This window comes from Podarcis liolepis (genome assembly GCF_965112155.1).
Source record: "Podarcis liolepis genome assembly, chromosome: 17".
Taxonomy (NCBI): domain Eukaryota; kingdom Metazoa; phylum Chordata; class Lepidosauria; order Squamata; family Lacertidae; genus Podarcis; species Podarcis liolepis.
The window spans coordinates 7771316-7797708 of record NC_139571.1 but is presented as its reverse complement, the minus strand read 5'-3'; the positions used below and the strand labels follow the sequence as shown (position 1 = coordinate 7797708).

Genomic DNA, 26393 nt, shown 5'->3' with positions numbered 1-26393 from the left:
CTCGCAAGACGAAAAACTCGCTAGACGAAAGGGTTTTGCGGTTTTTGAGCTGCTTCGCAAGACGAAAATGTCTTGCGTTTGTTGCAAGTTTGTTTCCTTTTTCTTAACACCCTTAATACAGTTGCGACTTGACTTCGAGGAGCAACTCATAGAACGCGGTGTGGTAGCCTTTTTTGAGGTTTTTGGCGATTTTTGAAGCTTTTCCAAAACTTTTCCGACACCGTGCTTCGCAAGACGAAAAATTCGCTAGACGAAAAAACTCACGGAACGAATTAATTTCGTCTTGCGAGGCATCACTGTACATTGCTTTGAATTATATGGAAGAAAGGCAGGGTGTAAACAAAACATTTAAGCTGGTACAATGCAAAACTGGACCACTCTTTATTTTCACTATCGCCTTGCGTTGAAAGAGGCAAAAAGGCATCTTGAGCTTGCACAAGCATCTCCTAAGTTTGCAGACGGTGGCTTTGGGAATATACACACACCTTGCTGCTGCAGTAGTGGTGGACTTTGGGCTCTCAAATTTCAGCGGCACCCTGTGCAACACTAAAATTCTGCGCCCCACCTCTCATACTCTGTTCTACATCATTGCTGTGACCCCCAATACAGATGAACCAGCTGAAGTACCCTAAACCCATCTCTGGCTGCAATGTAATATAGCCTTGGATGTGACGGGAATTTTTCCCTCTCAAAGATTAAATGAAACAATAACAGCCATTCTCAAATTTAAATGTTTATTGCAGGGAAGAGAAAGCCTGCTTGAGACAAATTAAAAGAATGAAAAACACATTTGCGGCCCCATCCCCTGGGGGGTGGGGGTCCTGAAACACTGAAACTCAAAACAGGGAAGTTGGTTTTGGTCTCCTTAACAATCATTGCCCCGGAATAATTTCATTTTCTGGGCCCAAGGACAAACCCTGTAAAAGACTCACCTCTTAAGAGTCTCCTTGCAGTTTCACCAAGTACAAATGGACATAACTGCACAGAAGCAGCTGCTTTCTGTTGGGGCCTGTGTAGCCCAACTAGTACGACTACCTTACATGGAGAGGCAGGCTTTTCAGAGCGTCTGGACCAGCCTTGTATTTCCCCCCCAACATGTAGAGACAATGAAGCAGAGGGTGTGGTTCTACCCACAAATCAATTAAGATGCACTCAAGGTCATCGGGGCAACTGTCTAGTCAAAAGGGATAGGGAAATTAAAAACTTTTAACAAGGGAGGTAGTTGAATGTGACACACAGTTATGGCAGGAAATGAACTACTGATGTAAGCTTTGCTTCTGAACCTGGCCTCATAAGACAATCCACGTGTAACGCTCGTTGTCGGCAAGGAATTTCAAGGAGCAGCCTGCAGGGGGAAGGAGGAAGACGTGAAATTAGCTACACACTGATCTGGGCCAGGCAGTCCACAAAAGGGCACGAGTGTTCCAAGAATCCACCACATTACAATTTAGGAAGGAGGCACAGGAAGAAGCTGAAACTTAGAAGTTAGCCCTGAGCAACAGCAAGGGCGAGAATGAGTCCTTCTGTGTCCTAGAAAAAATACATGCGTTCCTCCATCATCTAACACCAGAAAAATGCTAAGATAATGTGCTGTTGTCCTCCTGACGGGCACAGAAACCATCAGATGGCTCCCTGGTTTGAAGTAGGCTTCTTGCCTCAACAATAACCAGTCAACTATGACCACTATGCCTTGAGGAAGGCACCAAGGAGCCTCCTGGAAAGTGCTGAGTTACCTTTATGAAGGGCCTCGTTAGTCATCCTGTTGACATAACGACCACTGCTCTCTGGCACCAGCCATTTCATTACCATGTCCACACAGCTTTTCCGGTAGGAGCTCCACACACTGCCACTAAGGGAGGAAAGATGGGGTTCTATCAGTATCCACAGTCTGCAAACAGGTCTCCAACAAAGTACTAAGGAAGAAATCACAGTTTCTTTCCCCATCTTGGTATCATTAATCCACAACAGACTGAGGCTTCGTGAAATGTCTACTCATTCGCGACTATAAACACCCTTCAGCTGTGGGAACGGTTTTAGGTGAAGCAGTATGGGTACAGGTGTCAGTTGGCTTTAGCAAGCTCCTTAATTATTTTATTTATTTATAAAAATAGAGACTGCTATTTCATAAAAAATAACTAAGCGGATTACAACAAAAATACAGGGGGTGGAACTGTACTCAATACAGGCCCTAAGTTGCATAGCCAATTAAAAATAAATGGATGCAGTTTTACATGGAGAGGACGAGAGTGTTCAAAAGATATTTTGGTACGATGTTCATAATACTGAATATATACCCAGTCACTGGGCACCTCTGGTAACAAGCCAATTAGCTGTCCGAGATGGATTTCCCTTACGGCACATCACACAATGTCTTACCTGGTCTGCCCTTTGACTTCTGTGAGGTCTCCCACACTGACTGTGACAAAGATGCCAGTGTTCAGATCCCATGCAACTTTGAGACTAGTGTGATACGTCTTTGGCCTGTGAAAAGCAGAAAAGGGCAATTTAGACAAGCAGCTGTGAACACCAAAAAGCAACAGTCTCTTCCCAACCTCACAACGACATACCTTGTAAATTACTCCAAGATTAATCTCAGCAACTGATGAACCTCCACCAGCCTATGCCCAGGTGTTGGCTCCAGGAAGAGAACTTGATACTCAGAACCACAGCTGAAAGTAATTTGCTCTCAATATATATCCTCCACAGATGCTATTTTCACATACTAGTTATTACCCAAGTATTTGCCCAAGTACTGAGATTGGTATTTTGCATCTGATTTCATTACCTGAGAGTAAATACTGGAAAACATTTGCTAGCTGGGTGGTTTTGACTATTTGACAAATGTCATTAATGTTACTATTTGCAGTATTGGGCAATATTTTGACAAATCACGAGACAACATTTGTCACATCAGAAATAAAAAGTTGCTGAGGAGGGGTAAAATTTCATTAAAATCTGATTTCTCCCCCCCCCCAACACAAAATGAGGTTCTGCAAAAAATTCATTTAGCTCCATCCAAATCGAGACCAAAATGCAAAAGTGAGCTAGCAAAACAGGCAAAGTGTATGACTTTTAAGCCCTATATATTAGTGCTTATTCTGCTTCCTTCTACTCTAGTAAATCACTCCAAAAGATTTCTCCCCCTACCAAAAGTCCTTCTGTGTCAAAATCCTAATACAACAGAACTTCAAAGAGAGAAGATATTCAGAGGCCCAAGGTGGGCGTGACAGAGACTCACCTGAGCTGCCCCTCTTCATCAGGAGAAGGAAAGGCTAGGAGCAGGAGTCCGATATTGATAATAACTTGGTTGGTTTCTGGACACACCTAGGAAGGCAAAGTTGACAGCTGGTAAAAGCAAACTACCTGAACTGCACTGTACTCACAGCAGGACCAGCAGGTCAGAATTGCTGACCCAACATCTTTCAGAACAGACAACTTTTTGGGACAGTCATTTGTTCCAGCGCCTTATGTTTTTATAGAGTTCTGCTATCTAACTATTGCTTTAAATCAGCAACCAGGTGAGCTTCAACATCACACTAAGGCAATGGTTCCATCAATGCAAGCATTTTAGCTTGCCAGATGGAACAATTCCACTTCTCCTGCCCCTGTGTGCTGTTCCAGGAGTTCCTGACCCACCCAGAGCCAATTGCAGGGGGCAAATGAGGGGGAGGGAAGCCCCACTGTGCAAGAAGCAACTTCTGCTGATGGGACTCAGCAGGTAAATTCTGCCCTTAATTTCTTGAGAGAATTAAGTGGGGACGAGGGCTACACTCTTCCTGGAAAAGCAATTAAGGTCTGAATTCACATTCCCTGGTGAACACAACACACACACAATTCCTTGGCTAGGCATAACCCAAGCTACACAGGCTCAAGAAACTGTGAGGTACCGTGGGAGAAGGATTTCTCCCACCCCTTTCAATCATTGCCTGGGACAGTCTTAGGATTGTGTTGCAGAGTACCACTTCCAATCTGGTGGATATGTCTCACAAGAAATGAGAGGTAAATAGCAGTAGCACAATAGATAGGTAAGATAAACTTTATTCGCATTAGCCAACAGCCATAGCAACATAAAACAAGCAATATATACAAATAAAAAAGACAGCAATGGGTAAAAAGGGCAATCAATTGGCCAAGATTATCGTTCAAGACAGATAAAGGTAAAGGGGCCCCTGACCATTAGGTCCAGTCGTGGCTGACTCTAGGGTTGTGGCGCTCATCTCGCTTTACTGGCTGAGGGAGCCAGTGTACAGCTTCCGGCTCATGTGGCCAGCATGACTAAGCCACTTCTGGCGAACCAGAGCAGTGCACGGAAACGCCGTTTACCTTCCCACTGGAGCGGTACCTATTTATCTATTTGAACTTTGACGTGCTTTTGAACTGCTAGGGTGGCAGGAACAGGGACCGAGCAACGGGAGCTCACCCCGTTGCGGTGATTCAAACTGCCGACCTTCTGATCGGCAAGTCCTAGGCTCTGGTTTAACCCACAGCGTCACCCGCATCCCAGATAGTTCAGATAGTGGCCCTTAATTTCATTGCACCTTCGATAAACCTAGCAACCCTTGCTGTTGTCTGACAATTTTGATCTGATAAAAGAAAGAACAATGTGGCCTCAGATGGGTGGCCTGAGATGGTAAGAAAGAGTGGGGTAATGATCTCATTCCTCAGATCTTTATATAGGGGACAGGACAGGAGAACATGAGCCACTGTTTCCAGATTACCATCTCCACAGGGGCAGAGTCATTTCTCAGTTGGAATCTTTTGGTATCTGCCCTCAAGTACGGCAGAAGGCTAGCAGTAGCAAGCTTTGCACCTTATAATCAGACACTAGGTATACAATTGGCCATCCCTGTCTTTAAAAAAGGAAGGATCCATATCAGCCACCTTTGGTGAGGTAGAAAAGAAGGTCTCCCGCTACCCCTTATTAGTCAAGGCTCCCGTACAAATTAGATATCATGCCTGAAAACAGGATGAGACACTCAAAGGCCCTATTGAGTTGGAAAATCCAGAGGTGCCATAAACAGGTGATGACATGTGCTGGCACTGAATTCACATGTACCAGCCTAAGATTTTAAGTATGGCTTGGCACTATTGGCCAACATATTGAGAGTTCTGGTTTTCAAACAATGACGCAACTGTGTTTCAGCCTCCCCTTCAGTCACAACTAACCAGAAAATTAAAGAAAGGACCCTTGCTCATTTTTACCCAAGATGGGATTGGGGTTTGCTAGAGGGTATTACAAACAGGTAGGTCAATTGCCAAGGGCTCTTGCAATGTAGCAATAAATGTCAACTAGACATGCACTGGCTATTTTATTCATGTTGACATCTCTCTCATTTTAGCTTTAAAAGGATTTGATGTAGCTATCAAAAATTAATAAAAGAGACAATAAATAAAGCCCTTCCTTGGAAATAAAGTCTGAAGATCAATGGCTGCAAGGATGCAAATTACCAAGGAGCAGCATAGTTCCTCATTGGCCCAAACTGCACCCAAGTGGGGCACCGTTACTGCGATAATACACCCAACATGGTCCTACCTCCAAAATGACGATGTCATAGTCACTGAAGGAGCAAAACTGCTTTGACCATGAGGCATCGTTCCGGATCACCTCGTTAATGACATACTCAAAATCTAAAGTCAGTTGCTCCACTGTTAAGTATTGGCCCTGGAAAGGCAAAGAAAGATGTGGATTTAGGAAAGGGGAAGCATTTGCATTGCCAGCCCTGAACCAGAGCTACCTTGAGACAATTCTTAATTCTCAAACATTCACAGCATAAAAAATTACAATGTGCAAAACCCAACTGTGAATCTAAAATAACTTGAATCCTAACAAAGCTTGGCAGGGAAAGTCAAAATGGCCAAGAGCATCTTCCAGAGACTCATTTGAGGTGGAACCTGCTGCCCTTTTAGCGCTGGAGGGTAGTTGAGAGATGCAATTTTCATAAGTGACCTTCATGTTGCAGATGATGGGTGAGCAGTTGGTTCGAGTGAGCCAGGATGAAGGCTGCCAGCTTTCTGCTAGTGAGTTCTGTAGGCCAAGTGCACCAACACTAACAGTCAGAACAACATCTCAGCAGCAGAAAGCTCAGTAACTGTCATAGGACGAAGGCAGATTAGGACTAGAAATACCGCCAGTTAGAGAGAGGACATTTTGTAACCAAATAGATCACTCTTCTGTTGAGGGGGAAAACTGATTCTGCTCCTCTAATAATCCTTTAAGCCGGCATCATATATTATGAGCATGTGGCTGCTGCTAACCTCCCTGCTCCCTGATGAGGCTCTAAGGCCAGCTGTAATATATTGCAAAAGCCAGCCATGTGTAGCAAATCCGTGTGGAAGCACCCCTTAGGGTGGAGTATTGCTGGTGTGATGGCCTTCCTACACTGTCTGGCCCATCAGTATGATATTCTACATGATTAGAAAAGAGAAGGTTCAGCCCTCTAGGGACTGTACCATTGCAGAATGTAGGTGGGGGAAGTCACATGTCTGAAAGTTCCTCAATGTCAAAATTCCCAGCCTGGGGACAATTAACACATTAGGAAGGATTCAGATCTTTCTCCACAACTTTCTAGTTTTTCCATATGCAAAGAGCTGGTACATACATAATTGCCATTCAATTATTTGCTCATTCCTCCATGTGCTCAGGTTTTGGGGATGCAGTCCCCAGAGGACTACACCACATACCTTTCTGAATGAGTTTCTTCTCTCGGTTTAAACATCTTGGGAGATGAACAGATTTGTATTGAAGGCTCTGGGTTGTATCCAATGCTAGTCCTATCTGGAACAGACCCACTGAAATAAGTGGACATGACTAGCTTAGATCAATGAACTTCAACAAATCTCTTCTTAATAGGACTAGCACTGAATACAACCCTCTCTTTAGTTACAAAACTACACTTTTTCTGGTTATACGAAGTAATCAGTATACACTTTTGTTTAGGAAGTAAGTGGTAATGGGAAACCTGATTGAGTTTAAATTAATCGCTCTCAGTGACTTTAGGTCACCTTGTTAATAGAAATAAATCAAGATGGTTCAGTTTAAGTGAACCAATCACAAGTCTAGGCTAGCTGCAAATCCAGTTTCTCTAATGATGCTGGGACCAGAAACTACCCTCACCTGACAGACAGCCTTCTCCTTCAGCAGCTTCAAATTTCTTCCTTGTAGGTCTGTCACAACAAATGGCAAGGAGATCTTATCATCCTCATATTCTGAAAGTAAACACAATGAGACGAAGGAGAGGGTAATCTCACACAGTCAAAAGAAATAGATGTCAGGTTGAAGCACCTGTCCAAGAAGCTCAAATTTAGTGAGTGAGAAAGAAAGAAAGAGAGAGAGAGAGAGAGAGAGAGAGAGAGAGCGCACATCAGGGGTCAAAGGAATCTTTGCTCCTGGAACAGGATGCTTCAAAAGGAAATTTTCATCTTTCCAACAATGCAAGGCTAAGGCTCTCCCCATTATATTAGCCTTCTTCACATTTTACAAGTATAAATAAATTTTATAAGTATAAATAAATTTCTATTCTCAATTTGGAGACTGCCCTATCACTATAACTATACAGGTGGAAGTATGCAAAAAATCAAAAGATAAGAAATTATTTCATGTGCTGTGTGGTGGACAAGACTGAGAGACAACAATGTGCAAAACCACCAAGCCAGATTTGTGACCTGAAAGGGAATTGAAACCCAGGTTTCCTCATTTTGGTCAAATTACAGCAGCAAGGCACGGTGTCTTCCCCAAACCCCAGACTTTTTGTAGTCTAAAACTGAATCTGCTTCAACAGTCAGTACAGCATGATATTCTTAATCTCAAGGGTCATGGATTTGAGCAAAAGATTCCTGCATTGTAGGCAAACTGGACTATATAACCCGTGTGGCCCCTTCCAACTCTACAATTCTACAGATTGTACAGATTCGTGGAAAGTGGATGATTCACAGAGGCACAACCATCCAAGAGGAAAAGATAAGGCATACTTAGTGTCTTAACACCCAAATGCTTTTAAATGTGGGCAACGGCAAGGGCATGTACACAACTCCCACGTCCAATTTCCTTGTACATGTAGCAAATCCTCCTTTAGTTTGCAAACCTCCTCATGCTGCAAGGGGTGGTCTGCAGGGGGCTTCTATGTTACTTCATCTGAGTGGGAGAAGAGCCCTCCACATGACTGGTGACCCAGATAAAGCAGGTTCCCAACTGTGCAAGGGAATTCACTCGGGTTCAAGTAAAATGAGTACAGCCCCCCTGAAGACTCCCCCCCACCTCAACATGGGACAAGTTGAGGACTGAGCATGCAGAATGACGCACATGGGGACACTGCAGCAGGGCACACATGCACACCCCTGCATGTCAGATGTTTTGAACATTTGCCAAGTCTACAATTTCAGACATAAGGTCTACATTTTCCATGATCTGTCACCACAGCCAACTCAAGCACAAAGCCAAGAGCCCCAACATAGATAATCATGTTTCATTTGCCAAACCCTGCCACAAAACAGTCTACAGTGGTGCCCCGCAAGACGAACGCCTCGCAAGACGGAAAACCCGCTAGACGAAAGGGTTTTCCGTTTTGCAGGCGCTTCGCAAAACGAATTTCCCTATGGGGTTGCTTCGCAAGACGAAAAAATCTTGCGCGTCCCCGCGGGTTTTTTTCACTCCCCCCCTTTTCCTAAGCCGCCTATCAGCTGTTCCGCTGAAAAACCCGCTTAACAGCTGATCAGGGAAAGCCGCTAGACCGCTGTAGCGCTAATCAATGGGCTTGCTTCGCAAGACGAAAAAATCGCTAGACGACGAGAATCGCGGAACGGATTCTTTTCGTCTTGCGAGGCACCACTGTATTTGCTGCAAGGTTTTCCTTGCATCATGTTCCCAACATCCCCCATTCTGTTTGGTTCAGAGAAGGGTGGGGAACCTCAGGCCCAAGGACAAAATGCTGCTATCCAGGCCTCTCTATCAGGCCCTCAGAACTTTCCCCAGGGTATATCCCCCTCCGCAGGCCATACCCCTCACTGCCCCTGCTTTGCACCAGACGTGTTTCTGCATGGCTAGAATGTGACTCTGAAAATGCCTATCTGGATAGCAGAGGCAGAGAGAGCGTGAGATGAATGTGTACAGAAACCAGCCTACTGTAAGGAGGTAAAATGAATCATTCTGCCTATATTTGCCTCTGGTCCCTCCAACCTCTGGCATATGTGTCTTGGAAGATTCCCCAGAAAGGAACACAATCCTTGGGCTGAAATAGGTTTCCCAGTCTAGGGACCCAAACAATGCACACATGAAAACCAAGCAATCATGGTGAAATGCAGCATCCTAGTTTTGCCAGAAAGATGAGTTGTTGAGACCTGCAACCCTAAATCAGTCCAAGGGCATAAAATGAAGCAATAATGGAACCATCATTCAAAATGACTCAATGGATGGTAGGGCACCTAGATTTCTGACTAAGCATGTTTCAAAATACATGCATGCAGAAGACAGGTCTGTTCCCAATTCATACTTTATGCAGACCTTCAGACTCTCAGTGAATGAATTCAGATGAACACCCTCTATCCACCACTGGAGTGGGGAGAAGCTGAGTAGGATGTCAGTGGTCAGTGCTGTGCTCAGCTCTTTGGACCTCCCTATGACCAATAAATTTTGCAAGATGTATACACAGCACCTCTGCCTAGCATACACAGATCACATAATTCAGCTTTCCTTGGCACAGTTTGATTTTCCTTTTCCTGCGGAGTACACACATTCCTTCCTTTACACATCTGTAAACATATTGCTTAACACTGAGGCAGGATTAGGAAACTATCCCAAGGAAAAAACCCTACGTGCACACTCAGTATTCTCTTATTGAAGTCACATATTAATTATCAAATTTTTGTCAAATCCATTGCCCTTAAAGTGAAAATAAAAATTAGCCTCTTATACATGGACTTACTTCTCAAGAGCTTCAACAACCACTTGCTATGTTTATGAACGAGTCACAATTAGATCTATCAGCTACAATACTAGCAGAATTGGCATTACAAGGCCCATTCAGCCTAGGACAACTAGGCTCCATGCCTCAGCATAGGTCCACCTCACTGCTTCACATTAATAGGAGACATGGAAACTTTTAAGTCCCTATGTTGTAGACAATATTTCCAGAAGAGAAGAGCAAAAAAATCTCATGCAGTCCTACTGCCAGGCCTGCCCCAAAACTGTTGGTTGAGTGTTCAGAAGGAGCCCACGAGATAAGGGCCAACACAAGAAGAAAACTGCTGCTTGTAGCTATACAACGGGGACAGCATGGGAAACATTCCCCAGGCTGAAGAAAACAGCTTTTCCTTGTACATACAGGAAGTCAAACAAAAGCATGGGCCTGACACACTGTGCCTTCTAGGGAAGAGGATGCCTATCAAGAACCAGCACAGCTGCAGGCTTTGTTACTGAGCCTCTTTGCTCATGCCTGCAGATCCAGATGCCAGAGATTCAAAACCCTGTAACCTGCTCCTTCCCCAAACACCGTGCTTAGTTTTAAAGGGAGACTTACCAACTTCTGTCTCAGAAGAATCACTGGGCTCCATGACATAACGCAGTTTAGTATAGTTCACGTAGCCTGGCTCTGTTGGCTGGTTTTCCAGTTCAGCACTGGCAGTGGGTGAATCTTTGGGAGATCCATCCACATCAGAGATGCTGTCTGTTCCAGGAGATGTGGAGCTACAAGTGCCACTGCCATGCAAGCAAGACCCCAATCTCTTCCCTAGATCCCAAGAGGCTGAACTGCCCTGGCCAAGGGCCCCATCAGAGTCAAGAAGGCACTGAAGCCCACTGCCTGCCTCCTCTTCCATCGGGGCAGTGCCTTTAGCTTCCTTGGCCCTCCGGAAGATGTCCGCAACAAACTCCTTTGCCATAGCTACAGCAGGGGAGACATGGTTTCCTGTGTCCTGCGGAGGCACGGCAAGGGGCTGCTGCAGTGCAGCTCCACCCTGACAGTAACAGTTATCTCTTTCTAGCCCTTCTTCCAACCCCGCAGGGCACTGTGAGATGAGAGCTGTGTGGCTGACTTCAACAGGAGACCAGGGCTGACGACTCCTATCATAAAGGATTTGGCAAAAGTTGCTGTCATCTGAAAGAAGGTAGCGAAGGAAGGTTAGAAAATGCTGAATATATTGCAATTTCTGCACCCAATGCACCATTGTTTTCAATCACCAACAAAAGTAGTATGACTTCAAGATAGTCAGATATCAAGAACTGATTAAAATCTTAGATTCTGTTCCCTTTGGAAGGGGTAAGATGCAGTGATAAAATGTTTCAGGGGCATGGGAAAGTGTTGTTGCACTCAGGTTCTGCAATCAGGCTTCCAATGGGCATCTGGGTGGCCACTCTGAGAACAGTGACGGATTAGATGGGCCAATGGCCTGACCCAGCAGACTCTTCTTATGTTTTTCTGCATGCTGTTTATATCAAAGCTCTCCTTGCTTCCCACAGACTGGCTGGATGTCATCCTGTCCACAAGCCTACCTCTTTTTCAGGCAGAATTCACATCTATGACAATGACTGGTTTAGTTCAGAAATGGGGCATCTACATATTGCATAAACATGTATACATAAACTATATACGTATATAGTTTTAATTATATCAATCGTTTTTTAAAATATCACTTTTTGTTTTTAGTGATTCTTGTTTTTAATCTGTAAGCTGCCTTGAGTTCCGTCAGGGAAAAAGGAGGTGGGGCATAAATAAATAAATATATAATAAGAATAATAGTAAGCATTGGAGTTTTAATCCCTGGCACCTCCATATAAGGATTTGCAGGACAGAATAGTACTGGGAAAGATGGACCAAAGATGCAAGTGTCAATTGGGCAGTTCCTTATTGCAGCAGCACAGTCTTTCTAAAATTTAGTTTAGCGTGACAAATACTTCCTACCCCAAGATGGACAAATGTTGATAGAACCTTTCATTTGCACTGTGGGCAAGTAGCTCCAATATCCAAGAATTTGATCAGTTGCCTGCCCTGGATGGGGTTGCGCAGTCTCGCAGTCTGGGAGTGAGTCTGGATCCATCTCTGTGGCTGGAGGCTCAGGTAGCCTCTGAGGCTAGAAATGCCTTTTCCCAACTGCAGCTAGTTCAACAGCTATGGCCGTTTCTGGACCAGGAAAGCGTTGCCACAGTAGTTCATGCATTTGTTAGTTCAAGACTGGACTAATGTAATGCGCTCTAAGTGAAGCTTCTCTCGTGCTTGATCCAGAAGCTGCAGTTAGTGCAGAATGCTGCAACACAAGGTCATGTCAGCATAAAACACCTGTGCTCAGAGGTCTGCACTGGTTGCCTACTCACTACCAGGCCAAGTTCAAGGTGTTGCTATTAGTATAGAAAGCCTTTAACAACTTGGGACTAGTTTGCCTACACGATCACCTTGCTCCATGTGCCCACTTCAATTGGCGAAATTGGCACTACTACAGGTGCCACATAATACCTCTTCCACATCTGTAAGAACTTGATCATTTAGTATGGCACCACCTACACTTTGGAACGCCTTGCCTATTGATATGAAGCAGGCGCCTTTTACTGTAGTCTTTTTAGCGCCTGCTAAAAACATTCTTGTTCAGACAAGGCTACCCAGATGTTTAGAAAGTTCAGGTTATGTTAAAGTATGGTTGTAAATTTTTCTTGATTTTATTGTGTTACCTTTCTGTAAACTGCTTCGAGGGTTTTTTAAAGATATAATCAAGCAGTGTATAAACTTTATGAAATAAATAAAATATTCCAAGAGCCTATTCCTCTCACCTTCATTAACCTTTCCAGTCCACCCTTTCCTATACTTTCTCAGAAGTAGCACAAGGCAAAACACAGATCAGTGAAAGGGCTTTCTTTGCAATAGCAGTGTCTCTTTCACCATCCCAAGAAAGACTCACCTAGCACTGACTTCGTTATTTATCCAATGCCAGATAGGCCTTTTTTCATTTGCTCATGCTTTTCAGATGTTTGTCTGAAAACTGTATAAACTTAGAGCCAAGAGGGTAAAAACAATGTTCTGTCATTTTGTATTTTTAAACACCAATGCCTTTTTATTATTTTGTTTGCCATACTAAAAATCCTTGGGGTTGAAGGAAAATATAAAAATGCAGTAAGTTAGTTCACCTCAGTTTGAATTAGATTTTTAGGACTGAAGAATTCTTTTTGATACATAAAAAGTGGAAGCACTTTAATTTATTGCAATGGGGTATGTTCTCAGTGTTCCAAATGAAAGGAAGCTTCAACATATGAATATTTTAACTGGGCAGTCCCCGTTCTAAAAAGCAACAGAGGCATGCGACACTTGAGGCTGTACATCTCAAAGCTCACCTTGCACAGACTCTCATCCAGAGGCTGAGAAGTGACACACAAACTTCCCCATACTCTCTTACCTGATGTGTGCACAGAAACAGCACAAGCCACCAGAGAATAGCTGGTATTAAGCAGCACCACTTGGTCCTTCTTAAGCTGGAATGCTGGCTGGAATGTGGGGAAAGGGTACACCACCTGGTACTTGGTGTGCAGCATGAACCCATGCTGCAAACATTTGGCGTTTGGATCACCTAGGGAGCATGTACAAAGGATCATCAGCACCAACTAATGGCAAGCTCTGAACATGCGGAAGAGTAAATAGTTGTTTTCTGAATTTCTAGAGAAGAACAATTGGCACCTCTTCAGAAAGAATATGAAACTATAACCTGAGCCTTGGAATTGGGATGGCTCTAAAACTAAACAAGTTCTTTATGGCTAGAAACAAAAGTTCAATGGCCATGATTTTTCAATGTTTGACAGTGATTATTGGTTTCATAAAAAGGAACTTTTGGTGACTGCCACATTTTAATAACTGGAAATGCATGCAATACAAAAATATTTTAGGAAAATTACATTGAGCAGAAGTATTCTTTCTAATGATGTGAATCCTGTCATTTCCCCACACTGGATTACTGGTGCAATTATTACTGCTTTAGCTATCCTACTAAACATTTCAATCAGTCCTTCCAAGTTTATTAATTTAGGGCACTTTGCCAGCAATAGGCCACTCACCTGGATGTGCAATGGCCATGTCCCTGCAGCTGGGACAGTGCACAAGAGGAGGCATAGCAACTGTACTAATGTAGATATCCCGATGGTTTTCATCACTCATCATCATGTTCATGAGCAGGCCATTGGCTGAACGGGTACTACCAGGAGAGAAGGGGCAATTTTCAGAGGAGGAAATTCATGTATCCATCCATCCATCCATCCATCCATCCATCCATCCATCCTTTGTTCAAGCTCTGAAGTGACCACCCTGAATGACAGCAGTGCCCCACCATCACAACCAGGAGACTTTCCCTGCTCTATCTGAGGTTTCCAGGGATTGCACCAGCAACTTTTTACATGAAAAGTGTGTGCTCCACCACTAAGCTATGATCCTTTTCCATAGTCACACTAACTCATTCAACAGCAAAGGAACAGCCTCTTAAACTGAATTCTTGCTGGCGTCTGTTTTATCTGGAGCTCCAAGCTCTACTTAGAACAACATGGAACCAAGAGACCCTTGGTTCAGAAAACGTAATAATGTCTTGACAAACTCTGGAACTGACACAACCCTTTTGCTTGATTCAATGACTCAAAGTAAGGGGCCACGTCAGTTAAATAATTTGTAAAGACACCAATACCTTTCCTGATTTTTAGCATCCCTTAAAAGGCAGAATACAATAAGCAGTAATCCATAATGCCTCAAGCAAGTATAATGAGTTCCTGATTCTTATGGAAATGTGGGAAGTTCAACTGGCAGATATCGCACTCAATCTCAAAAGCAAGTTTCATTGAAAGAAACATACTTAAAACCAAAAACGATGACCTTGGAGGAGTCACTGGGCCATTCACATACAGTCAAGTAGAGGTCACTGTAGATTTCTTCATCTTGGAACAATCGAACCTGACGTACCTGAAGGAGCAGCAGGACACTTGGTAAAACTTCAGAAATCCCACCTGGGCCTCAGAAAAGAGACTTAGAAATAGATGACCCCCACGGAAAAAAGGAGGATACACTTAAAACCTGTATCCAACAAATTAGTCCCATTAGTACCCAACCAATTAATGGTTTGGAGCTGTACAGTATTAATTCATGGAGGAAACAGTAAGCACCTTCTGTGATTAAACCTTAGTTCAAAAGGGTTTTCTAGATATGTGAAGATCGCTATTTTATACTCATATATAAACATAATTAATCCAGACTTAACATCGATTGATGCAGAACACCAGCATTGCCAAATTTGGTGCATTTCATAAGAACATAAGAGCTCTGCGGAACAGGAGGCCCATCTATTCTCAGTGGCCAACCACACATCATGTTAAGCCATGAGGTTTGTTGGTTGTTTTTAAGCAAACTAAAAACTATGAGTTGTCCCACAGGTGATCAGACTCTGGCTTGCTTTGTGAAAACTTGCTTTGTTTCCCACCCCCTTTCTACTCTTCACTGCCTGCTTGATCCCTCTAGTACCTTTGTGGTACCCTAGTACTAGCATCACTTCAGGAGGTCACCAGCCTCCTTACCATTGGTCACCTAAGTGAATAAGGTGGCAGTGAGATCTACTCAAAAGTTATTCAGCTCATCTCTCTGGCACCCAAGCCATACTGGCTTCCCACCCTTATCTGTAAAAGGAGACCTGCCCTCTGAAGCTGATAAGCTCCCTTCATCCTTTCCTTCCATCGCTCCACTGAGAAAGGAATTTTCCCCCAGAAGACTTTAGCCTCCACTTCACCCCACCTCCCCACAAATCTTTGGGTGAAGAGAATTCTTCGGGAAATGTATTATTCTTTGTTTTGTTTAGTCCTTTTAGAAAGCCAACCAGGAAACCAAACTGCCTTTCTCTTTGCACCTCAACTCAACTTTTTGCCAATGGAGATGTTTTGATTCATAATCAAATTTATTGATTACAAAATCAGAATAAACAAAAGCAAGCAAACATCTATACAATTTAATACAAAAAGTGCGGAGAGGGGAGTAAAGGTAGTGTCAGAATGGGGCATGAGTTCAAAGGTTACTGGTGTTGTGAGCAAAGATGTACAGCAAAAATCAGAAGTAGCCTGAATCATGAGGAAAATAAGGGCAATGGTCCCAAATAAACTTAAATTAACATTACTGCAACACCAGGGTCTTCTAGACACATTCATGCTTTCATGCAATTTCTAGGGCAAGATTCAACTAACCCCTTGCATTAGCAGGAGGCAGTACAAGGATTTCTGCTGTTGCACTGGGACTTTGAGCCCCTCTCCTCCCCCCATGCCATCTTCAAATCTGCTCCAGAGGGTTGAGGGAACCCCTGGAACAGATTTAGGGGTACGTGGAGTGGAGGAAAGCAGGGGGCAAAGTCCAAATGCGTTTTATCCCTAAAATGGTCAAAGCAGGCTTCCAAGGGTGTCAGAGAGATGCTCTACCAGCCAGGTAACAAAAAAATCTATTCACCACTGGAAGCTCTGCTAGTCATGCAGAAGCAATGGTGCCAAAGTAATCAGTTTTATCTGCCTTTGCTGCCACATGGAGAGCATTAATGCACTCTCCCTTGTTTTCTGTCAGATTCAAAGATTTACACCAGCTATGCTCTACCGACAGCCCTCCTGAAGCAACAGGAGCAACAGACAGAAAATTCCTCAGAGCATTCATGAATCCATCAGATTCCATAAGTCTCCACAGACAGACTATCTCAATGCCCTCACCACTAATAGAGTGAAGTAGGTGCATTCAACCCAAAAGCAACCAGGATACAACCCATGCATGACAACCAACTCACAATGGAGTATTACCAATCTGTTCTGTGGCAAAGACCAGGTCAAGGGTATATCTGGCCTCATGGGCTGGGCTAATGGTGTACTGGGCAAATGATGCAACCCCATGATTGTCCTGGTAACCATAAAGTCCAAGCTAGCCCATCTGAGACAGCCTCAGCATGGCCAATGAAGTCAGCCCAACTCATTAGTGCTTCTGGGCTTCTCACAGAACCTGGTTGGCCACTGTGAGAACAGAACACTGAACTGGATGGGCTTTTGGTCTAACCTAGCAGGGCTATTATGCTCTTAAGTATATCTTCACAACTATAATTGGTCTAGGTTGATAAGAGAATACATGTGCCCCAGGAGTGCACAGAGGTTTTGTGATCAGCACAAAAAATGGCATCCACTACCCCACAAAAAAGAAACTACATCCCTTGCCAAAAACAGATTACTAACACTTGTTTCTGTACCTATAAATTATCTGCAAAGTCTGTTAGCCAGATTGATAAATTTCAGCTTTTAGGTGCTTGGGTATCAAGAAGCAATCTGTATACCTGTGATAAGCAAGTACTGCAAGTATGTAAGGGCAAATGTATTATTCTACACTGGCTTCAACAGATGTGTTAATCCTTCCTAGCAAACTGTCAGACAGGACGCAATCACACATGAGAACTAAAGTTCACACGCTTTGCAAATCAGTGAACACCCAGCTCGGAGGCACCAAGTTGCCCCGAAGATTGGAGGTGTGTGTCATGCGACATCACACACATCTCACGACACCGTGCAGCCTTCTGCAAGGCTGCACCAGCCCTTGCAGCATGGAGGGACTGGGCCCCCTTCAAACAAATATTGAGGGAGCCGAAGACACCTCGCCCCCTAGAATTGGCGCGCCTGACCCAGCTATTTGATGGGATCCAACTTCAAGTATGGCCCAAAGATCATACTATTTCCTGCTTGCAAGGCAAAATACTCTCCCTGAATCCTGATTTCCCACTACCTGAAGTTTTCCAAGTGCCTTCCACAGTGTTCCACCAATAACAAGGCAAGTTGTGCTAATTCCCCATGTGAATTCCCCAAGCTAATTCCCCTAACTCACAACAAGGGGGAGATCTCAATTCCATACCCATCATATGCAGCTTGAACCATACCATTTTTAGTTTGCTGTGGACATTGAACTCCCACCAATAGAGATGGTAGATATAGAAGGAGAAATCATCATCACCACTGCTGCTGGTGTAGGACAAGACGTATCTCCCACACTTAGAGAAGCCAAGGAAAATGTGCCTGCAAAGAAAAATGCCAAATTAAGACTATCAGGTCCATGTGTAGAATGACCACCCATGCAGCTAAGGAATAGCCAGCACAATGACAGTTCATCACAGAATGAGGGACATAGTCTTACCCTGCACACAAGAAATGTTCATCAACAATGCTCTTCAGAGATACACAAACTCTTGGTGGTAGCTTACGGAAGAGGCGAGGTGAGAGCTGTCCACTGATCTGCAAGGGGTATCAAAGACAGTAAAGAAGGTTCTCTTAAAGATCTCAAGGCCATATCTAATGTACAAAGTACCTCAAATGGTCAAAAGGGGGAGTGGGCCACATTAGAGTTACATGGGTGTTAATGGGGCTTAATCAGCGGCAGAAGCATCTGGTGCCATCTTTGTGGTCCTGACAAGTCACTGATTCTTAACAGAAATCAACTGCAAACCTTACATCACAGATGAGCTATACCTCTAGTTGCACATGAATATCACTGCCCCACTCAAGAATCAAGATGGCACAAATGAATAGGAATGAACTTAAAGTGGCCAACTTCTCACTTATACTCTTTGCTCTGGTGTTAAAGGAACAAGGAGTGATAGCAGGTGCCAACGACCCAATAGCTGGCTTGCACTCAACATTAAACTATGGTTTAGTGTTAAATGCATAAGCTGGAATGAGACTCACACACTCTTCTCTTCCTTCACTTTAGCAGACATAAGGAGGACGCAGCTAACACTTTGTTTCATTTCAAAGAACTCTGGGTTACATTATACAGTCGTACCTTGGACCTTGGTTGCCGAACGCCTTGTGAGTCGAATGTTTTGGCTCCCAAACACCGCAAACCCGGAAATGAGTGTTCCAGTTTGCGAACGTTCTTTGGAACCTGAACGTCCGATGCGGCTTCCGAACGTTTTGGAAGTCAAATGGACTTCTGGAATGGATTCCGTTCGACTTCTGAGGTACGACTGTATATGATCCAAAAATTGTGGTTGAAGGAAGCCACCTTTTTAATCATAACCCATGCTTTGAAAATGGTTTGCTTACTTTAGAAAAGGGGGTGGGGAACTAAATTGAAAAAAGTAACGTGGCTTCACACAGCACAATATGGCTTTACAGAAAACAGCAGCAATAGCAATAGATTGCTTTCATAAGTAATTTTACATGCTCACAGAGAATAGGTCTGACCAAATGCATTTAGCGACAATAAAAAGGAACCTCTGTGTACAGATGTAATATAAATCTGATTAACAGGTGCTGAGGAAAACCTCCTGTTGTTACCCATCCTCTATGTGCCCTGTCTGCAAGTTTTCCAGGAGCATCTGACTGCTGGATTAGAAGGCTTTGGGTTCAATCTAGCAAAGAAATTATGTTCTTTATTAGAAGGCTTCCCAAAAGACTGGCAAAGCAAAGGACAATAAAGCTTTGAAGTACTTAATCCAACAAGCCACAACATAAAAGATTAATAATATAGTGGTGCCTCGCAAGACGAAAAGAATCCGTTCTGTGATTCTCTTCGACTAGCGGTTTTTTCGTCTTGCGAAGCAAGCCCATTGATGGATTAGCGGATTAGCGCTATTAGCGTCTTATCGGATCACCTGATAAGTGGCTTAGCGGCTTAGAAAAAGGGGGGGGAAGGGGATAAAACCCGCAGGAACTCGCAAGACATTTTCGTCTTGCGAAGCAAGCCCATAGGAGATTCGTTTTGCGAAGCACCTCCAAAACGGAAAACTCTTTCGTCTAGCGAGTTTTCCGTCTTGCGAGGCATTCGTCTTGCGGGGTACCACTGTAAATTATATCTGCAGAAGAGGAAAAATGGCTGGGAACAGATGATCTGTCCTCGGTTGTCCACTAACTATGAATCTGAATGCCACTGGTCTCTGCAACTCACAAAAAATATAACCCCCTCTATGATATTAATTTTACATCCTCCCCAATTTTTTGTTCCTTCCATCACAATACTACTTCACATTCTCTCAATATGCTTGCTCTTTCCCTACACATGCGCCTGTAGATTACAACATCTTTGTCTTACCCAGAACCACACAACCAGTGTTAGAAACTGAGATATGAAAGCTAGGAACTAAAGGACACCTTAAACCAAGGTTATGGGAGCAACAACGGAATGCCTAGGTGCGCTTTTTTTATAACAAGAATACAAAGCTGAAAATCAATGAACTGCAGCTAAAATATTATATTCATTTTCCACATGGTCTAATCCTTCCTCCGCCCATCCCCCTAATATTCTCAAGAGGGTCTCTTCAGAGAGTAGCTGGAAGTGGGGAGGCAAAAACGGTCCTCCTTTCCTTCCACTCTGCAGTTTTAATCTGAAATCTTAGGTGCAGTACTGTGCCCAGAGCTCAGAAGCTGCTCCTGCTAATGAAATTCCCTGTCACAAAATGCGCCTAGAACAATGGGAGTTTCGAATATTGCACACAACCCAATGAGGTAAATCAGACAGACAGAAGAACGACTAGCCAAAGGTCACATGATTAGCTTGATGGTAAAGCAGGCCAACACAGCCAGAAATACCTCCATACACCATTCACCTCCACCAAACTATCCACTTTCATAGATAAATAATCTTTTAGTGGAAGAATTCTTAATGCTTTCATCACACACACAAAACTATTTATTTATTTCAATTATTTATATTCCACCTTACATACAAATTTGACAAGATGGCTTAAAAGTAATATTAAACTGCATTTTTATAAATGAATGAATAAGGACCACAACATAACAAACAATGCATAAAAGTAATCAGGATCCTTCCCACAGGGCAGTTACTGGTAAAAAGGCCCTGAGGGGTAGGGATGGCCAGCTGTGAGGTGCTCCTTGCATGCATCCTCCTCTCTACTGGACTTGCTGCCACTGGAACAGTTGATAGCAGATGGGCCTGTGAAGGGCAGTGGGAAGTCCAGCTACAGCAGACTCTGAGGTTTTGGTTTTTGTATTATTATTATTAGCTGCATGTGTTTCCCACCCCTCCTTAAAGCAATGTTCCACACCATCTTTCACAGACTCCTTGCACACCCCCAACCACAGGCAGCAGCTCATTCCCTCATCCTAGTCACTCACCAGCCACCCTAGTGTCACACAATCTTCTCCAGCACTTCCATCACAGTCTGCCATTCACTCTCCCAGTACACCTGTTTCTCCTCCTGATACACACACCTATACCTACAGTATTAGCAATTCCAGCGGGGTGTGTGTATTGGTTTGTTGAAACAGAAAAGGCTAAAACTTGGTTAGCTTTCAAGGCTAAAACTTGGTTAGCTTTCAAGGATTTCAATACCCAATACACAACTATGTGCAAGGTGTTTTCACATGGTTATAACCTACCTTATTCCCATCCCATCTCCATACATTTATCTTACAATTTTTTAAAAAAAATCTAATTTGTATCCCTAAATCCAATTCATACCCTCAAAAATGCACACCTTCCCCAATTTACATTGAACAAAGGCCTTCTTGGTGGTGGCTCCTCCCAGATAACTTTAGAACTCCCTCCCTGGAGAAGTGAAAACTGGCTCCCTCCTAGTATGTACTCTATGTGTTCTTTTTGTTTTTATGTTATGTTTATGATGTTACTCTTGAAAACCATAAAATACCTATTTTATTTTATTTTAAAATTGGCTCCCTCCATATTGTCCTTCTGCTGGCAGGTGGAAAGGAAAATTATTCCAAAAAGCTTTTGGAGAACTGTCCATTTTTAATAAGGGGGTTGTTGCTGTGATTGTTGTTTTCATCTGTATGTTTAGACTAAACGTGTGTGTGTACACACACACATATATATTTATAGTTTTTATTCTACTGATGTTTAATTGCTTTTTAATTATTATTCCCTATGTTCTCAGCCGAGTCCCTGTCAGGGAAAAAGGCGGGTTGTATATATAAATAGATACATACATTATAATGGTAATGGTAACAGTAGTAGTAGTAGTAGTAGTAGCAGCAGTAGTCATGCAACTCAAAACATTACTGTTTAGACAAGCCTACCAGATGAAAGCTGAGGTAATTTTAATCTGCTTTAGCATTTTAACTTTTGCATGCTTTAAAGTAGGCTTGTGAGGTGGTCGTCGCCCCCCCCCCGACATTCATGTTTTATCTTCCTGCAAACTGCTCTGAGGTGCTTTTTTGTGGGTGGGGGGGAAGCAATCAACCAAGCAGTGTGTACATTTTATTAAATAAATAAATGAACACGCAGTATAGACATTTCCTGCCTTCAGCGCGGAAGGTCTCGGCCGTGGCACCAACACCGCCACACGCACCCGCCCGCCCGCTCGCCTTTCTTTCCGCCCCTCCCCGCAGCCCTTAAGATTTCCTCTCCATCGCCGCGGGGTCTTTTCCCCATCTCGACCCCACCGCTTCCCACACGCCGCCCGTCCTCCGCCTTCCACCTCCGGCGCTGAGGGCCAGGCCTCGGCCGCCCCGCCGCTTTCCTCACCTTGACGCGCTCGAGCTGCCTCACCACATGCTCCCGCCTCCCGCCGCGCCCGGACTCCGCCGAGCCCCGCTTGCCTCCTGACGCGCCGCCGCCCCGCTCCGATTTCGAGCTCGGCGCCATTTTCCTCCGCCGCCGCCGCCGCCAGAGCAGCAGCAACAGAAGCAGCCTCCCCCTCCCCCCCTCCCAACGAGCGTCCCGTTCGGAGCCCCGCCCATCGCCTTCTCCTCATTGGCCAGCCTCGCGCGCGAGGAGTCGCTTGCTCGCCGCGGCGCTCTGGCATTCTTATGCGCTCCTTTCTCGCTCTCCATTGGCAGCCGCCGCCGCCGATCATCTCCGCTGCCTGCCTCCAAATCCTGCAGCCGCGCGTGCTGAGCTTGCGATTGGTGGGGCCGCTTTTCAGTCTGGGAAATAGCTTTCAGTTGCCGCCGATGAGAAACGATGCGTGCCTTAATGCCCCGCCTTAAAGGGGCTCTCAGTCCCGCCCCCAAGGTAGAGGAAGCCGATAGGGCAAAATAAAAACGTGCGTGTTGCCCTGGCAACGAGGCTTCGGCCTGCGGTCCTGTCAAGCGAGGACCACAGGGAGCGGGAGGGAGGGAGCCTTCCTTACCTAGGCAGGAGTTGATAGAAAGTTGAGGGGGTGCGAGGGTTGACTGAATTCCCCCCTACCAAGACAAGCAAAAACTCCCTGCAAATGGAAGATGAGCACGCAGGCAATAAAAGCACTCAGCTCTCTGGCTAGCTTTCTGCCTGAAGGGACTTTAACTTTAATGGGGGCATTCAATCTAGTTGCAGGAGAGGGAGAAATGGAAGAGAGCTCCATGGCTTCAGCTGACAGGACACACACACACCCTTGACATTTGGCTCCCCCATCTCTGAACTGTTTCCATTCAAGCTGGTCAACTATGCAACTTTGAGAATTGATGTATGAGTTTGCCGGTTTCTCCTTTTCCCTATGTTGTGAACCTCCTTTCGTCTGTACAGAAAAAAATGGGTGATATTATCATTGTGGTAATTATACAGAGTTGTGCGGAAGTTGCCCCAGGACATTTGGCCTTTTGAATATGTAGTTCTCTTTTTCCCTCCTAGAAGAAAACAATGCAACACACTTGGTTTTAAAATTTAAAAATAACATATGACTTTTACTTGCTGTACTTGCTCGTCAGATTGAATGTACAAGACAGGCAGGCAATACTTACGGTAAAGGTAAAGGTCCTTTAGAGGTCCAGTCGGGACCAACTCTGGGGTTGCGGCGCTCATCTCGCTTTATTGGCCGAGGGAGCCAGTGTACAGCTTCCGGGTCATAAGCATGACTAAGCCACTTCTGGCGAACCAGAGCAGCGCACGGAAACTCCGTTTACCTTCCCGCTAGAGTGGTACCTATTTATCTACATGCACTTTGACGTGCTTTCAAACTGCTAGGTTGGCAGGAGCAGGGACTGAGCAACGGGAGCTCACCCCGTCGCAGGGATTCGAACCGCCAACCTTCTGATCGGCAAGTCCTAGGCTCTGTGGTTTAACCCACAGCGCCACCCGCATCCCAATACTTACATTACTGAAGAATATTTACATTAATTTGTACCTGAGACTGATCAGTATTTACTGACTGACTCTGAGGCAGACAGCAGCATAGCACACAACATGCTTGCTGCTCTCACAGTTAAAACTCACACAACAGTTGATAACTAACTTGGGGGGGGGACTGCCTAAGGCAGGGGTCAGCAAACTTTTTCAGCAGGGGGCCAGTCCACTGTTCCTCAGACCTTGTGGGGGGTCCGGACTATATTTTTTTGGCGGGGAAATATGAACAAATTCCTATGCCCCACAAATAACTCTAAGATGCATTTTAAATAAAAGGGCACATACTACTCATGTAAAAACACGCTGATTCCCGGACTGTCCATGGGCTGGATTGAGAAGGTGATTGGGCCGGATCCGGCCCGCAGGCCTTAGTTTGCCTACCCCTGGCCTAAAGCATTTGGCATTACAATATTCTATGCTACAGCATTAACCCTTTAGGGTGCACCATTCCCAAAATCATTTCAGTGCTATCATCAAGTAGTATGTTGATCTAGGATTCTACAAGGCTACACACTTTCTGCCATAGGCGTAGCCAATGGGGAGCAGGGGGCAGCTGTCCCCCTAACTCAATACAAATCTTCAGATGAAGAAAAGTACTTCCAGGGCCAGGAAGACTGCTTGAGACATACCAATTTTGGCAGCACAAGTTTGATGAGGCAGAGTAGTAGATAGATACATAATTTTCAGGAAGTGTCCCTTGCACTTGTAAGTTGGGTTTTGCTGTAGATGAGAATGAGAGTGAGAATGACTAACTTCTATGGAGAAACTGTCACAGGTGTAAGCAAAGCATACTGTGTGTTCATTTGACACTGTATGTGTGCATGTGTGACATGATGTCTGACAGAGAATTTGTGCAGCTGGAAAATCTGCTTTTAAAACCTCCTGAAGGGATGCTAAAAAAAGAATTTGAGGAGCACATTGCTAAACAAAAACATGAAGAACACCACCAACAAAAAATCATTTAAATACATTAGTAGCAGGAGATTGGCTAGGGTGGGGTGTTGGACCTTTAGATGACAGCAGAGTAAAAGGTGTGCTAAAGGATTTTTTGCATCTGTCTTCACAGCAGAAGATATAGGGCAGATTCCTGGGCCTGAACTTTCACAAGAAGGGAGTCTGAGGAATTGAGGCAAATAGAAGTGACAAGAGATGAAGTTCTAGGGCTTCTTGATAAAATAAAAATTGACAAATCAATTGACTCTTCTAGCAACATTTCCCCTTACTTTTTAGGAGGGAAAAAGTGAGCCTTATAGAGCAAAAAATACGGTAATTCTTATATAGCATAAGTACTGTGAGTCACCTTGCTCTCTTAGGTTCAGAATGAGTACAAATCTAAACAGTGACAAAAATTAAACAGAAAGCACGGGCATAGCCGGGATTTTTGTTGTGGTGGCAGAACCTCAGATTTGTTGTTTTTCTCTTTGACATCTGGTGGGAGGGGGTTCCACAGGGCGGGTGCCACTCCCGAGAAGGCCCTCTGCTTGGTTCCCTGTAACTTGGTTTCTAGCAGCGAGGGAACCGCCAGAAGGCCCTCGGCACTGGACCTCAGTGTCCGGGCAGAACGATGGGGTTGGAGACGCTCCTTCAGGTACAATGGTACCTCAGGTTACAGACGCTTCAGGTTACAGACTCCGCTAACCCAGAAATATTACCCCAGGTTAAGAACTTTGCTTCAGGATGAGAACAGAAATCATGCTCCAGCGGCGCGGCGGCACCGGGAGGCCCCATTAGCTAAAGTGGTACTTCAGGTTAAGAACAGTTTCAGGTTAAGAACGGACCTCCCAAAGGAATTAAGTACTTAACCCGAGGTACCACAATATACTGGACTGAGGCTGTTTAGGGCTTTAAAGGTCAGCACCAGCACTTTGAATTGTGTTCAGAAACGTACTGGGAGCCAGTGTAGGTCTTTCAAGACCGGTGTTATATGGTTTCGGTGGCCGCTCCCAGTCACCAGTCTAGCTGCCGCATTCTGGATTAGTTGTAGTCCCTAAGAAAACTATACAGTGAACCCACAACTTGAGCTCAATTTACTTAACGCCATTGCAACCTTATGTGGGGTGGAGGGGAATGAATAAATAAATGGAGAGCGGAGAAACCATTTATATGTCCTCCCCCACATGTGCACCCAGCAAGTTTTCCTTGCTTACTGGGCTCTGGGAAGCTTTTATATTGTGGTATACTTCCTTGCAATCGTCTGATGACAGGTGGTCTAGAAACAAAACCATTGATGACAAGGGAGCACGCCAACCCGGTAATTCTACCCTATGTGCTTTTCACTGAAGTGCATGGCACTGTTTATATCTCAGATTTTGCAAGGGCAGAGTTAAAATGTCCTGTTTTTCTTCCCTTTTTTATTTATCTCAG

The 26393-nt window shown here is 44.4% G+C and overlaps 1 protein-coding gene and 1 long non-coding RNA gene across 2 annotated transcripts; one reads left to right on the top strand and one right to left on the bottom strand.

Annotated features, from left to right (window-relative positions):
* Nucleotides 1–717: 717 nt before the first annotated feature.
* DCAF15 (DDB1 and CUL4 associated factor 15) lies at nucleotides 718–22709 on the bottom strand. The gene is made up of 13 exons (XM_083483015.1): nucleotides 22452–22709; nucleotides 18141–18238; nucleotides 17887–18022; nucleotides 14806–14912; nucleotides 14024–14160; nucleotides 13372–13542; nucleotides 10512–11087; nucleotides 7115–7206; nucleotides 5534–5662; nucleotides 3239–3324; nucleotides 2377–2481; nucleotides 1734–1849; nucleotides 718–1345 (listed from the first exon to the last, which is right to left on the bottom strand). The coding sequence occupies exons 1-13, from the start codon at nucleotides 22569–22571 to the stop codon at nucleotides 1290–1292; spliced, it is 1929 nt and encodes a 642-aa protein (XP_083339141.1). The 5' UTR covers nucleotides 22572–22709; the 3' UTR covers nucleotides 718–1289.
* On the top strand, nucleotides 3324–5370 carry LOC310697036. Its single transcript, XR_014520892.1, has 2 exons — nucleotides 3324–5021; nucleotides 5060–5370. It is a non-coding gene; the product is annotated as an uncharacterized lncRNA (long non-coding RNA).
* Nucleotides 22710–26393: the final 3684 nt, after the last annotated feature.

What these genes read in the sequence shown, in the direction of transcription:
- DCAF15 (XM_083483015.1), bottom strand. Translation starts at nt 22,571, where the DNA reads ATGGCGCCGAGCTCGAAATCGGAGCGGGGCGGCGGCGCGTCAGGAGGC. An exon ending in TTCTTCTGAGACAGAAGTTG is followed by an intron (nt 7,207 to 10,511) that starts GTAAGTCTCCCT and finishes GTTTACTTTCAG; the next exon opens with AATATGAGGATGATAAGATC. An exon ending in TAACGAGGCCCTTCATAAAG is followed by an intron (nt 1,346 to 1,733) that starts GTAACTCAGCAC and finishes TTCCCCCTGCAG; the next exon opens with GCTGCTCCTTGAAATTCCTT.